The sequence below is a fragment of the Bison bison genome, unplaced genomic scaffold (genome assembly GCF_000754665.1).
Source record: "Bison bison bison isolate TAMUID 2011002044 unplaced genomic scaffold, Bison_UMD1.0 scf7180017864182, whole genome shotgun sequence".
NCBI lineage: Eukaryota > Metazoa > Chordata > Mammalia > Artiodactyla > Bovidae > Bison > Bison bison.
Genome location: NW_011494754.1, coordinates 1570516 through 1585864, shown reverse-complemented (window position 1 = coordinate 1585864; position 15349 = coordinate 1570516). Strand labels below are relative to the sequence as shown.

General features: G+C 44.5%; 1 protein-coding gene across 3 annotated transcripts in view; it reads right to left on the bottom strand.

The window, feature by feature from the left end:
- Positions 1-1641: 1641 nt before the first annotated feature.
- GPLD1 (glycosylphosphatidylinositol specific phospholipase D1) overlaps positions 1642-15349 on the bottom strand; it is a 65250-nt gene continuing 51542 nt past the window's right edge. For all 3 annotated transcript variants that reach the window (XM_010843508.1, XM_010843509.1, XM_010843510.1), the window contains 11 exons: positions 13229-13339; positions 11809-11883; positions 11550-11706; positions 10720-10861; positions 9832-9937; positions 9651-9744; positions 7055-7231; positions 6566-6726; positions 4966-4992; positions 4818-4868; positions 1642-2154 (listed from right to left, as the gene is read on the bottom strand). In XM_010843508.1, the coding sequence (XP_010841810.1) occupies positions 2068-2154; positions 4818-4868; positions 4966-4992; positions 6566-6726; positions 7055-7231; positions 9651-9744; positions 9832-9937; positions 10720-10861; positions 11550-11706; positions 11809-11883; positions 13229-13339 (1188 nt within the window). In that variant the 3' untranslated portion in view covers positions 1642-2067. The remainder of the gene's footprint in view (positions 2155-4817; positions 4869-4965; positions 4993-6565; positions 6727-7054; positions 7232-9650; positions 9745-9831; positions 9938-10719; positions 10862-11549; positions 11707-11808; positions 11884-13228; positions 13340-15349) is intronic.

The window sequence follows — 15349 nt, the reverse complement described above, 5'->3', positions numbered from 1 at the left end:
ATACTTTGGCCACCTGATGCAAAGAGCTGACTCATTTGAAAAGACCCTGATGCTGGGAGAGATTGAGGGCAGGAGGAGAAGGGGACAACAGAGGATGAGATGGTTGGATGGCATCACTGACTCAATGGACATGAGTTTGAGTAAACTCCAGGAGTTGGTGATGGACAGGGAGGCCTGGCGTGGCACAGTCCATGGGGTCACAATGAGTTGGACCCGACTGAGCAACTGACCTGAAGTCAGACCAGTGCTTAGAATTAATTTAGTGTAGAATGGAAACTTAATCCACCTGTTAAGATAATACATTAGTCTGTTGGATATTAGATTTTTTTTTCTGTATGCCAGGTTTTTACATATTTTCCATATATGCAGTAGGATATAATTTATATAATTTCTTGATACAGGTTAGCATGGTTAAATATCCTATATGAAGATCTGCTTCTAACTTAGTAAATTTTAACCGTCTCCTCTTGCTGGTTGCTGTTATGTTTAGGCATTAAGAAAAATATAACTCCTCAGGTAAAGAACAGTCATGTTTAAACACTGGCCCGATCATTTAGTAAAGCGTAACACTTTGTTTAGCAGCCCAATGAAGGTACGCATCCTTCTAAATGAAGAGACGCAGTACGAGAGCATGCCTTTACTGAAATGCAGCATCATCAGCTTGGTCTTCACTCAGAATAAGGGAATATGAGTAAGGCGTTTCTGGTCCCCTAAAAATAAACTTTAATAGAAACAATTCTTCAAACAGGTTGAGCAGCCAATAGTTGTTAACCGAAAAGCAACTGGTGTTTCTGTGCTTTGTGCTGTGCCGTAGGAACCATGCGGCTAGTATACCTCTTTCAGAAAGATGAGATGGTCCTGGGAGTGAGCCAGAGGTCCCGTCTAGGTGTGAGCCTGGTTATGCTGTTCTCCTATATACACATTCACTATATCCTCACAGTTGTAATTCTACTGGTTTTTCCTTTGATTTCGAATTCAACTTAACTCTTCAGCCGAAACCCTGTGTCCTTTGACCAGTCTCTTTACTGCCCCAAGAGAAGCTAAGAGAAGGGCTCTGGTCATTTTAATTTTTTCCTGGTTTTAGAATCATTTCATTAGTGTCAGAAGAAAAGAGGTTCTACCCTGATAGAGAATCAGCTAGTTACAGTTTACGGATAACAGTGCCCGCAGATTTTTAGTGAAGCTGAAATCCTGTGGTCCGTTCCTTCCCCCTAAACGTGCCACCGTCCAGGCCTGGCAGATGAGACCTGCCCACTGAGACCAGCCCCGGAAGTAGGGAGGCCACGCCTGCCTCACTCCTTTTGGTCCCACACAGTCACCTTCAGCTCAAGACAGATCTCTCTCCTTCCTGTTCTGGTTCTGTTGGTGAGGCCTGTGGCAGCCTCGCGCTGCCTGAGGCTTCCTGAGATGACTTCAGATACGCAGATCACTAGGTGCATCGGCTGTTGGAACAGTCATTTCTCCAAAAGCATCTGAGGGCACAGTCAGGTGATGTTTTACTCTTTATGTTTGCCCTTCACTGTATGAAACACTGAAAATACAATAGTCCTCCTAAGAAAGGACCACATCAGTTACAACGTGATTTTGGAGTTGTGAGGTTATGCCTCACCCCCCATATTGTCTCCTCGTTCTCTCCTCATGCTGTTTATTGTGCTTTCTGTTTCACTTTGATTGGAATGGGTCACCAGTTTTAAGAGGACATTTTTAGCAAGAATTGTGCTATAGGCATCAGAAAGACACAGGTGCTCAAGTGGAAGAGGAAACGGGTTTTGCAGCAGGTCTGAGCACAGGAAGCCAGTTAGGAATTAAGTTCAGGTGCACAGGAAACAAGTTTTGCAAAGGGACATGGCTAACCAGAGCGTCCACTGTTCCACGTGCTTCGGGTGCTGTCACCACTTCTGTGGCCTGTTGGCAGCCAGACTGTGTGTGTCTCCACCCCAGGAGCCCCCACCTGTCGTAGGGCTACCAGGGCTCCCCTGGATACGCCACTTTGTCCCCCAGAACGCTCACCCGGAAGATGACTCAGCATGAGAGAGGGGGTCAGGTGAGGAAAATGGAGTGAAACCTTTAATCTTGGCCGAGCCTATAGATATGAAGCACCCCAGAGAGTCGGGCTCCCAGAGAACTCCTTCCAGCAGCAATGATGACTTGATTCTGTAGGAGACACAAAACAGGATTCATTCCAACCTGTGTCATGTTCCTGCTGTAGTCCAGGCATCATGTTATGCTCTGAGCTAGAAAAAGCAAGCTAGACATTGGCCAGACAAGGGCTTGAGCTTAAATGCCTTTTTCCCTGGGTTTAAATACCCTTTCTGAGCTCTGTAGGTTCAGAAAACCATAGCTGAGGAAGTTCTCGCTAATTCCTTCTCAGGTACACAAGAGAAAAGGACATCTGTGTGTGTCTGTTCAGCGTGCTAGCTTGGTGCAGTGTAGACAGCATATCTGGAGTAATCTGGCTTTGTCAGTGTGTTCACACCACCTCTGCCCCTGCTGCTTTCAAAGTTGCCTTCAAAGCTTATACAAGTTTTTAAACATTTTTGGAAGTGGATTTTAGTTTTGAAACTACCAAGAGTATTTCTGGACCATGGCTGATAGGTGAGGTGTGGCTGATCAGACTGACTGACGGGTACAGCAGGGTGTGACCAAACCTGTGAAGTTTTTCACTGACTTAATTTTGAAACCTCCCAATGGAATCCAGATGTGTCAGGTACTATGCATAACCCTTTGCGTGTATCTTTTTAAATACCACAGTGTCAATTAAGAGGGGAAGAACAAAGCTGTAAACTCTTACTTGTGGAATTGCTCATTTACTGGATACATCTGTAGTTTGGCCACAAGCTGCCTCCTGTTCTCCTGGTTAAACCATCTTCATTCCTAAAATCAAATCTTCCCCTGCTCTTGCCCTCTCTCTGCCCAGTCAGCCTCCTCTGATTTCCAGATCCACTCAGGCCCCAGGGGCGCTGCAAGGCCTTCCCCGACTCCCCCAGCCAATTTCCACTGATCTCTGACTGCCTTGGGATTTGGGTCATCATAAATGGGCCTGGATGGGCTCATGGGCATGTTTCATTTTTCCACTTAGATTCTAAGCACCTGGGGGGCAGGGGGCATGTCTCAGGTTTCTTTGTCTACAACACTGTTCCACCAGGGCTGGCAGGCTGGCTGAAGGCAGCCCCACAGGAGGTTCCAGAGACCTGGTGGCAATACCACAGAAGTAAGCGGTCCTCCTAATTCTAGTTGGTTACTTAATGCTCACACAGAGAAAGGAAGAGAGGAGTCTTCAAAATCGTAACTTTTACTCATGTCTTGGTAAGAGGCCATCCACTCATCATTCTCAGGTTGTGTCCATTTTTAAAACATAACCTTTGATTTATCTTCACACTCAAAAGAGTTCTTCAGGGCCCCCAGCCTCAGGTATGTGTTGGGAAAGTGGAGTAATTTTAATATCGACTCATGAACTGTAATTAGGGAGATGAATTTGCAGTGTTAAACAGAAAGGAATCAAATTATCTACACAACCCCCTTCAGTTGGTATAAACAATGGTTCATTATTTGTATACAGTTCATGGGTTCTTAGTAACGTCTGATTCTTGGAAAGTGAATAAAATTTAAAATGCAAACCAAATTTATGATATTCTTATGATCATGTCTTTTGAGAAGCCCCCCATAAGCTTATAATCCATCTCTCTTTTTGTTGTGGTTAAGCTTGCCTATAAATGAGTTAAAGGGCTACTTGCACTGTTGGCCAGTAGAGGGCAGTTTCACCACAGTGCCTTCAAGTCCAAGCCACAGCGCCTACCAAGCCCTGCAGACCTGGTTCTGTACTCAAAAATCTGACGGCTTCCCTAGCCTTTCATAGCACAGTTCACACTTCCAGTTAGCATGTATTACTATACTTGTTTGCCATTTAACTTCCCACATGTTAAATAAAATAAATCTTAGTTTTCCTCAAGAGCAGACACTTGGTCTCTTTCTCTTTCGTAGCCTAGCACAGATCTGTACAATGTCATGTCCTTAAATAAATGAGTGAAATCAGTGGTTTAGCTGTATGTTTTCAGATAAAATCCTTTAAATGTGTCATGGCTATTAAAATTCAAAGTGTGCATATCCTTTGACCTAGTTGTCTTCCAGAAATCTAGCCAGCAGAGATATTTGCACAATTATTCTAAAGTCATACAAAAAGAAACAAATACATAACAAATATATTGTTAGTATGTATTTGGTTCATTCCTAAAGAACCAAAATATATTGACAGTGCTTAGCCATTATGGCAAGGGTTGGCAGACTTTTTAACAGTGAAGGACCAAGATAATTTAGGCTTTGTGGGACATCAGTCAGCTGCAGTTGTGGTGGAGTATCAGAGGTAACTGCAGTCCATGGGGTTACAAAGAGTCGGACACGACTGAGCAACTGAACAAGCAGCAGAGGAAGAGAAAAGAATGAACGTGGCTATCTATATTCCAGTAAAGCTTGTTAGAGACACTGCAGTTTGAATTCTTATAAATATCTTGTGTCACAAAATATTCTCATTTTTTCCAATCATTTAAACATGTCAATCATTTTTAGTTTGTAGATTACACAAAAACAGGCAGCCAGCTAGAGTTGGCCAACAGGCTGTAATTTGCCAACCCCTATTGGAGAGGATGAAATTGGAGGGGTAGGAAGGAGAATCTTTCACCAAAAAATTATGGGATTGTGTGTTTTTTGTGAGTCCCTGTTTTTCAAATGAAATCTAAAATACATGCAAAATGAGAGCGCTCTCAAATCCCAACCTTAGAACAAACTCATAAACACCAAAGCTGTACACTCTTGGCACTTACCTTTTCCTTCGACCTCACAGTGATCACAGAGCTCCCAAACCTTGAGCCTGCCTGTGAAACACACGGTCTGTTAATGGCCTTTGAAAACATACCATATGATTTTATCAACTTGGGAAAGGGCTTTTTTTTTCTTTTAGAAGATACTTACTTCAGGAGAAATTAGTACATATTGGGCCTGAAAGAGAGTGATAAGAAAGGGAGACTTAATGTTATTGCTGTTCACGGATTTTTTCTTTAACTGGTTTTAATTATACTCACTCAGATTTCTACATCTTAGAGAAGCCCTTTGTCACCAGAAATTCTTACAGGAATTTAGCTCAGAAAAATAGATGTATAAATATGTTTATGTGAATATTTATCTTACTATAACAGCAAAAATTTGAAATAGACTAAGTGACTAACAGTAGTCACTTAAATGGTTTATCTACAGATAAACTGCTAGGTATCCGGTAGATATATTGTGTAAGAATATAGAAAGCATAGAAGACTTATTATATTGATAGGTAGAACAAGATAAAGTTATAAAATTGTATACAAAATCATGTACAATAGGATCATAGCCATTAATATATACACACAGACACAGTGTAACGGTTTAAGGGTGTGCTTCAGAATCAGCTCTTGGTTCAAGTCCCTGTTCTACCGTTTCCTAGCAGTGTGACCTGTAACAACTTCCTTCTCTGATCTTCAGTTTCTTTATAATGAACAAAATGCCAAGTTAATAACTTTGATGTGAATTAGATTTTATATGTTTATATAAAGCGCTAGGCATAGTGCTAGGCACTTCTTCAGTCCTGCCCAATTCTTTGACTGTAGCCTGCCAGTCCATAGGATTCTCCAGGCAAGAATACTGGAGTGGGTTGCCATGATCCAGGGATCAAACCCACATCTCATGCATTGGCAGGCAAATTCTTTACCACTAGTGCCACCTGGGAAGCCCAGGCACAGAGAGTAAATTCACAATGCTGCTACTAAGTCGCTTCAGTCGCGTCCAACTCTGTGTGACCCCATAGACGGCAGCCCACCAGGCTTCCCCGTCCCTGGGATTCTCCAGGCAAGAACACTGGAGTGGGTTGTCCTTTCCTTCTCCAATGCGTGAAAATGAAGTCGCTCAGTCATTTCCGACTCCTAGCGACCCCATGGACTGCAGCCTACCAGGCTCCTCCATCCATGGAATTTTCCAGGCAAGAGTACTGGAGTGGGTTGCCATTGTACATAAATGGTAGTAATTAAGTTCACAGAAAAAAATACTAGCAGGACACACATCAAAAGGTTACTACACATCTCTGCAGAGTGGAATTCTAGGTAGGTTTTCATTTTCTTAGTACTGCATTTTCTAATAGTTTTACAATAAACTTTCCTTTTTCCAATTTGAAAATTAAATTTTAAGTTTAAAATAACAGCCAAGTGTTTTAGATCCAGGGAACTTAAGCAATGAAAGATGAAATAAAAAGAGCTGGAGTCTTCATGAAACTCCAGTGGCTATAGCCTGTTTTTTGCCGTGGGCTCCTAACCAAGAACCAGTAAGACACCACATCCAGCTGAACTTCAGCTCTGGGGGCAAACACTGCAGAAGTGCAGGGAAGCAGGCGGCTTTCAAGCCAGCGACTGTGTTCTGACCTTAGGTATGGGTCAGGTTACCTGAGTCCAAGTAGAAAGTAAGTGTTCTAGAGTGGACATAATTTACCAAAGCATCAGCAAGTAGCCGTCCTTTCCCAGTTTGGTGTGGAAGTGTGTCCAACACTTACCTTTTCTTCTGGACACGGAGTTACCCATGATTTGCATTTGCCTGTCACGTCACCCACGGTGATCTGTTTGCCATTAAACACATAAACACGGCCATCCTCTTCCCCCATCAGTCCCGCAGTTGCGTCTGTGATCCTCAGCGGGGCTGCTACGATGATTTCATCTGTGAACAATGAAAACCAGCAGAAGGAAGTGTCTTATTCCTTGCTGTCATCCTTTCCATTGTTCCACTGCTGGATCCTCACCCAGCCTCCCACTAATAATAATGCATCCTTCACTGGTCTACCCTGATTTCTTTCCAACGCAGTCAGAGGCTTTTGTTTTCTGTTTCATCATTCCTTGATGTGGGTAGCTCTCATGTCACCATGTTCAAGAAGTACAACTCACTCTTGTACATCCAGCTCTGGTCTTGATTCATTATGAGGCTAGAACAGGGGTGATCCTATGAGGGGGACCCATCTTCTTGGCCAGAGCCACCGTTCCTTTCCTACCTAAGCCATCATTATCCAAGTCACTCAAGTGCAGAACGCCACCAAATCGGGAGAAGCGGCGGTTTCCACTGAAGGTGCTGAGCAGAGAAGGCTGTGAGTCAGGTGTCAGTTCATACATCCGAGTGCTCCCACCTTGGTGCAGGGTCATGGTCAGGAATGATACCTTAGACACGACATCTGAAATAAATCACGAAACAGTAGCTACCACCATCACAAGAACGAATCGAGGACACAGACTTGCAGTGACACAGGAGAGACTATGTCAGATTTGTGAATGCCAAGACTTTACATATGATCATTGCAAAAGGTGTGGAAGACACCCAAAAAGAGTATAAAGAAGAAAATGTATATAATGCATATATTTGTTTCTGGAGAGTGATATATACGTACATATACACACATACACATTTTAATGGGGTTTTTTGCAGATTACAAAATTCCTTTTACAAAGTTTTGGTTTTGTAATTAATACTAAGATAAATGATATTTATGAATTACTATGATCCCTCCCCCTTTATTAAAATAAAATTTCATTTTCTGAGAGCAGATTTTTTAGAAGGGACCCATCTAGCATTGGATTTGGGGAATGAATATTAGTTTTAAGGCTCTTGCCATTTTGCCAAACCTCTTACTAGAGAAAGCACATCAGTTTACATTTCACCAGCAGTGTGTGAGTTCCCAGTCTCACCACCCTGCCATTGAGTATTCTTTTTCATACCATAAATACTTTGTAGCTTTTAATGAGTACCGTAAAAGCTCCACTGAATATTTAAACGGCTGTGCGTCATGGCCACAGTCGGACCCAGAGATCCTGCCGAGCCAGAGGCTGTGGGGAGAGAGTGAGGAGGATAGGCCTAACCCTAATTATTCGTTTACTCGAACTCGCCCTGCAAGTGGGTCAGATTTTTCACATTTCACTCAATCTGTCCATAGAGCTGTGATTCCCCAACTCTACACGGAAACATTTCAGTGAACTCATGGGTATACTCAATTGTCTTTAATCTTTGCTGGTGAGACAGTGACATCTGTCTGATGCCACATGGCCCACCTGCTGGGGGAGGTCACAGTTTCCACACTAGATCCCTTCCCTACAGTCCTTTCAATGATGTCATATCTTTGCAAAATTGGAGTTTTATCATAACGGGTTGTTATGATAAAATGCAGGCACCACTGGAAAAGCAGTGCAGGTCAAAAGGATGATCTGATTCCAGGGTTTGGGAAGCGGCACAGTGCCCCAGAGGGGCTGTTAGGACAGAAACACACAGCACGCAACCTGTTCAGTCACTCGGGGCCCTGTGCTGAGAGGCCCTGTGTGTGGCTTTAGGCTTGTTCAGTTCAGTTCAGTCGCTCGGTCGTGTCAGACTCTTTGCAACCCCATGACTGACCTGCAATTCTGGATAATTTACTAGGTTTTTATTTTCCCTGGGCCCCTCAAATTACATGGGCAAAATACAAGTAAAAAGAGGAACATCTGAACAAGGTTGGTGGGTTATATCTATGTTGATAACATGCTTGTGACACTGATTATGGTTTGCAAGATGCCATTGGGGAAAACTGGATAAAATGTAACGTGACCTATTATTTCTTACAGCTGCAGGTGAATTTATATGACTATCTCAAAAAGCATCATTTATATATCACATATATCATGATATATATAATTAACCTTTCTGTTTTACATTTTATACAGTATTTTATAATAGAGAAAATTACTAAGGCAGTAAAGGGGCCAAAACTAAGAAAATTTGGGATGCTCTAATTCACAGCACTCTGACACCAACAGTGGTGAGACAAAATTAGTAATGTGTGTTGCAGGAGTTTAACTAGACTCTGTAGCAAAAAAAAAAAAAAAATTGCAGAGTTAGGACACAGCTTTATAACAAGTTGCTGACTTAACTCGTGAATTGAAAAATTTAACCATTCCTTTGCCCAATTCACGTATGCTTATTATTCAAATACATTGTATGAAACAAAAATATTTCTGAAAAATAATTTGACAGTATGTATTAAGAGCCTTAAGACTGGGCCATCCGACAGTAAATGTTGGCATGTACATATGCAAAAAAAAAGTGATACAGGTATACTTAATATGAGAACATGCTCAAGATATAATAATAGGTGTGAAAATATATTTCCTTATATTTTCACAAATTTCTACAATAAGCATAATCCACTTTTATACTCTTGGAGAGAATCATTTTTTGCTTGTTTTGTTTCTAACTTTCCCATAAAGTAAACAAAATACTGTTTTATTAACAATAAACTCTCAGAGTGGACCTGTTCCCGGTGAACTGGTTTATAAAATTTGCTGTGTCTCCAAGCTCAGTGGGATAGGAGTTTTAAAAACACACCAAGTTACTTTCATGTGTGATTTTCAACAAATCTCTGAATGTGGATACTGTAAGCTGTATTTTGCATTCAGGGAGTTTAAAAGCAACTTCCCCCAAGGTAACCCAGGTTGCTATTAATGAGAAAAACAAATATTCAAACTCAGGTCTATCTGCCTCCAGAGCTCATAACTTTCCCTCAGTATGACATGGTCAAGGAGTGACACAGCTATTCATGAAAAAGTGAAGTTTCATGGCGGGTGACCTACCTTGAGTCGGGGCCCCCACCAGCAGCACTTGGGTCCGGGTCCCGTTCACCATCACGTGGCCACTAGACAGGGAGGTACCCAGTTTCCCCATTGCCTGTGAAATGCAGTAAGTCACTACAGTACAGCTGAGAAACTTTCTCTGTGGTGTCCACTTCGCTGGGGAGGGAGGGGGCCACCATACCTTGTCTCCGGAAATGGTAAACCAGCTTTGACGGATTGGCGGGAAATAGCCGTACACCCGTCCAGGGCTCTGTTTCTCATCACGAGTGCGGAACAAGTGGCCCTGACTGGAAGCAAGCACACTGGGCTTGGGTGCTGGGACACAGGATACCGCCCTGGGCAGGTGCTCAGGTCCAAGGAAAGATGACCCACATCTTCCCCACTCACGGCGCCCCCTCCACCCCATGCTACTGGTCCTTGTCATCGCTGTAGGGGAGCTTTCAGAATGAACCCCAATATCAAGGCTCTCCAGGTTAAGAGGTTCACATTCTACTTTCCAACTGACAAAATGGGGGGGTACCTCCTGTTATGGGCTGGATTGTGTTCCCCAAAATTCATATGTTCAAATCCTAACCGCCAGTACCTCAGAATGTGATAGCATTTGGAGACAGGGTCTTTAAAGAGGTAATTAATTATGCTAAAATGAGGTCATCGTGGTGGGGCCCAGATCCAATATGACTAGTGTCCTCATAAGAAGAGGGAGAGACACCAGGGATCAATGCACAGAAAAGAGGCTGCATGAGACGCAGGGAGAAGGTTGTAAGTGACAGAGAGGCACCCTGGAAGATAGCAACCCCCTCACACCTTGATCTCAGATCTCTAATCTCCGAAACCGTGAGATCATCGATTCCTGCTGCTTAAGCCATCCAGACAACCCTAGCAAAATAACAGAGCTCTCTCGCTCAAACTTCTAAAAAGGAACATTTGCAACTTGACCCAGTCTTTGCTTTTCCTTGAAGGGTAGGACTTTCAGAGCCACTTCCTGTGAACCCCACATTCAGTGGGCTCCCCGGGCTTCAGGCACCCAGCCCCTGTGTCACTGGTCCCTGCACCCCACATCAGGTCTCACCTACTGGTGTCCTTCCAGGTCGGGCTTCCAGCCAGGAGCAAAGTCCTGTTGTTGACATTGACACCGTGAAGGGAGTACCCCAACCAAGCAAAGTCCTCCTCGCCTTTCACCATCCAGTTGGCAGCCTCCACATTCAGCTTTTCTGCACAAGACAAGCAGTGCCTTCTACTTTACGTGGAAAGACTACAGGAATGGGAAGAGTGGCCCTTTGTGTAGGATAATGAGAAATGGGTTCAGTGGGCTGTTTTTGCCACAACTCTTATGTGCCCCCCACACCTGTCCCCAGCGCCCCAGCATCAGAAATGGGACTCACACTTCATACGAAAAATACATTTCTAGAGCTAGCCTCTGTGGAATGGAGGGTGCTGTTTAAAAAGAGGACCTGTTGGGAATTTTTTTGGCAGTCCAGTGGTTAGGATGCTGTGTTCTCACCGCCGAGGATCTGGGTTCAATCCCTGGCTGAGGATTCCACAAACTGTGTGCACCCCACCCCACCAAAAAAGGCCTGTTGGACAGCTGGAGCATCACTGGGATGCTTGAGTGATACTTTTGAAGAATGCTTTTCATCCTTCCATTGAGACACTATGAGGGTAACTACTGCCCACCCCCCTCCCCCTGCTTTGGATCCAGGTCGACACACTGGATCCTTCTGTATAGTCAGTAACTCTGTCCACATCACTTGCTGGAACATCTGGAAGAGTGTTAGAGATTTAAGGTGAAACCACACACAACAAGGAAAATAGGACCAAAATCCGTATGCAAGAGAAGGCACCACAGACTAGAGCAGTGGGGATCTCCACCCACCCCACCCCCACCCTAGCAAGCACTACCTCGGCTGCTGTAACTGGAGCCAGAGTAAAATGCAGCCACAATTCCCTTCTGTTTCCCTCCACCTGGAGCAAAAGGGGAGCCAATCACCAGGTCCGGTTCACTATCTCCATTCACATCTGCCGCCAGGAGGGTCCAGCCCAAGTTACAGTAGGTATCCTGAAGAGAAAACGGGAACCCAACCACCTTTAATTCAGCCTTGAGGCAATTAGGATGTGGTGAGCTCTTGTTTTCTGTACCTGGTGAAGGTGGTCAACATACCTGGCAAGAGATGGTGACGTTGGGGGAAGAAGATAGTTGTCCTTGTTTGGAACCGAAGTAGACATACACTGCACCCTAGAAAAGGACAAACCACAGCGTGATCGTGAGACCTGGGAATCTTAAATAAGAGCAAGACAAAGATGACTGAGGATGAAAGAAATCACCGTCAGAGCCCTGTAGGGTCAGGAGCTCAGTTACTGACTGAAGTCAGTGTCCAGTCCATTGCATCAGCCTCTTCCATCAGATTATTAAGAGTCAGTCCCCAAAGCAGAAACCGTCATTTTCATCATGGTCTCCCCCACATCTTGCTCTGGGTCTGCCATCCATAATTGTTCACCATATTTGCAGAATGAGCTACTCAACTGCCCATGACCCTATCAAAGCCCAGCTCAGCTTCTGGCTCTTCCACGAAGCCCCACCACCACCACAACCCAGCCCATTACTTCTCTCAACACCAGTACATCTTGTCAGTATCACTCACTTGCCTTGGGACACAGGCCGTGCTGTTACTGTGTGATGAACCTGTTCCCATCTTACAACTTGCCTCTCTCCATCCCTCCTCCTTCTAGAATCATTTCCTTTCCACGGTGAGCTGAGGACTGAGTACACAGTGATGCATAAGACTAATCTCTACCCTCCCCAAAAGCTGGCCAAGGGGCAACTGTGACACTGCAGTGTGAGGAGCTACAAAGGGGCAGCGAGCACAGGACGACAGAGTCCCCTGAACCAAGGTTTAGATCACACTTCCTCCAGGAAGTGATGCGTTACCTGCTACAGGGGGGAAAAATGGAAAAGGGGTTTTCCAGGTAGAAGGAACTAGATGAGCATGAGTCCTAACATGAGGGCGCCCGATGGGTCTGGATGACAAATTGTTCCCACGACTCAAGAGTTGACAAGACGGGGAAGAGGTGAACCCGGTGGGAGAGGGTAACGAAGGGCTTTTGACTCCACAGCCACTCACGATGCTCGGCTACGGTGAGGACTCGGGGGAGGAGAGCCCTGGGGGCCAGGACCCAGGATCTCTGCTCTCAGGGAGAAAAAGAGGGAATGTGCTGGATTCCATGCCTGAGAGGAAGGATCCAGGGACTCACCTCCCTGCCCCATGACAGGAAGCTGTGGATTAGCTGGAATTTCTGCCTCCCTTCACCATCTCTCAGCATCCCCGGGGGAGGAATGGAGGGAAGGAGAATGCAGGACCTGGTGGAATTGGAAAATCCCACCTGTGAAGCCAAACTGAGGCCAGGGAGGCAGGAACAGGATCTGCCAGGTAACCTGAGGTCACAGCAAGGGCCTGAATGGAGGGCCGGGATCATCTCCCCTCAAACACTGCCTGGCACCCCTTCTGCCTGCTTCTCTCCGGAGGCTCCATGGGCACCAGCCTCCACTCCCACTATCCTCCCCTCCCCACCAGCCTCCTTACTGTGTATGTGAGCTTCTCGGAGCCCACCGAGGGGGCTCCCACCGCCAGGTCAGGCACGCCATCCACGTTAAAGTCTAGCACAGCCACAGCCGAGCCAAATCGACCTGAGGGCTGAAGAGACACCAGTTACTCCCCCTGGGCCGAGCCACAACCTTCTGAAGAGCACACCTCACTCCCTGGGGACCCCATCGAGCACCCAGGACCGAGGAACAAGACTGTAGCCTGCTCGTAACACATCCATGACCCTCCAGATGGCTAGCTCACCCTAAAGATGTTTCTGGCACATCTGTCTGCCTCAAGGAGAAGAAAAGGTGCCGGAGAGAAGAATGTAGGTCCAAAAGAGACACAAATGTAAAGAACAGACTGTTGGACTCTGTGGAAGAAGGCGAGGGTAGGATGATTTGAGAGAATAGCATTGAAACATGTATATTAACATATGTGAAATAGATTGCCAGTCCAGGTTTGATGCATGAGGCAGGGTGCTCAGGGCTGGTGCACTGGGATGACCCTGAGAGATGATGGGGAACACATGTACACCCATGGCTGATTCATGTGAATGTATAGCAAAACCACCACAATATTATAAAGTAATTAGCCTCCAATTAAAATTAAAAAAAAAAAAAAGAGTATAGGTCCTTAAAAGTTCTAGGTTTTCAGAAAATGGTCTTGTGTATCCTTATTAAGAACTAGACTCCTCTTGGAAAGTACCCAAGATTATAATCACTTAACAGCAACTAATGTCTGTCTAATATTCAAGATGTTCTAGAGCTGTACTGACCGGTGCAGTATTCACTAGATAAATGTGGCTGTAACATTTAAATTACTTAAGTCAATTTTTCAGTTTCACTGGCCACATTCAAATGTTCAGAAATCAAAACACTTAGTAGCTCCTATACTGAACAGCACAGCTTTAAAGCATCTCCATCATTACCGAAGGGTCTATTGATTCTGCTGTAGACACTGTTCAAGCATTTTACATGGAATATTAGCCCCTAATTTCATGTTTTACAGATGGAAAATTCAGCCCATTCAGGTACCATTTTCTTCCAAGGTGGGTTTTCTAGATCTTCTATCTCCTGCTGTCTGGAATCAGCCTAGACATAAAGGTAACTGATGAGGTTCTCCTATCCTTTCACAGCTTATCTAGCAATGAAGAGTCTTGCACAAATGATGCTTGCTACATCACACACACACACCCCAGAACCCACATCTCTTATTTGTTGGTTAATCTCTCTCTTATTTGTTGGTTAATCTCAGATGTGCAATGGCATCTGAGAACACAGCCCCTTTCTACCAGGAAGGGGGAGGTGGGGTGGGTACTTGATAAACGAGAAAGGATTGCCTGGAGATAGAAGCAAGCTGGGGCAGGTTGGGGACCCATAAGAAGGGGCCCCTGCCAGCTGAAAATAGGTTCATTTCATCAACACCAGCTCTACTAGCAAGCCCTCCTGCAGGGTAACTCATTCCAAGAAAAAGCACAGCATTCTAAAATAGGCAGATGCTTGATGGAATTCCAGCTGAGCTATTTCAAGTTCTAAAAGACGATGCTATTAAATTTTTTACTGCACTCAATATGCTAGCAAATTTGGAAAACTCAGTGCAGGCCACAGGACTGGAAAAGGTCAGTTTTCATTCCAATCCCAAAGAAAGGCAATGCCAAAGAATGTTCAAAATACCACACAATTGCACTCATCTCACACACTAGCAAAGTAATGCTCAAATTCTCCAAGTGAGGCTTCAATAGTACATGAACCGTGAACTTCTAGATGTTCAATCTGGGTTTAGCAAAGGCAGAGGAACCAGAGATCAAATTGCCAACATCCACTGGATCATAGAAAAAGCAAGACAGTTCCAGAAAAACATTTACTTCTGCTTTATTGACTATGCCAAAGCCTTTGACTGTGTGGATCACAACAAATTGGAAAATTCTTAAAGAAATAGGAATACCAGACCACCTTACTTGCCTCCTGAGAAATCTGTATGCAAGTCAAAAAGCAACATTTAGGACTCAACATGGAACAATGGACAGGTTCCAAATTGGCAAAGGAGTACATCAAGGCTGTATATTGTCACCCTGATTATTTAACTTATATGCAGAGTACATCATGCGAAATGCCAGGC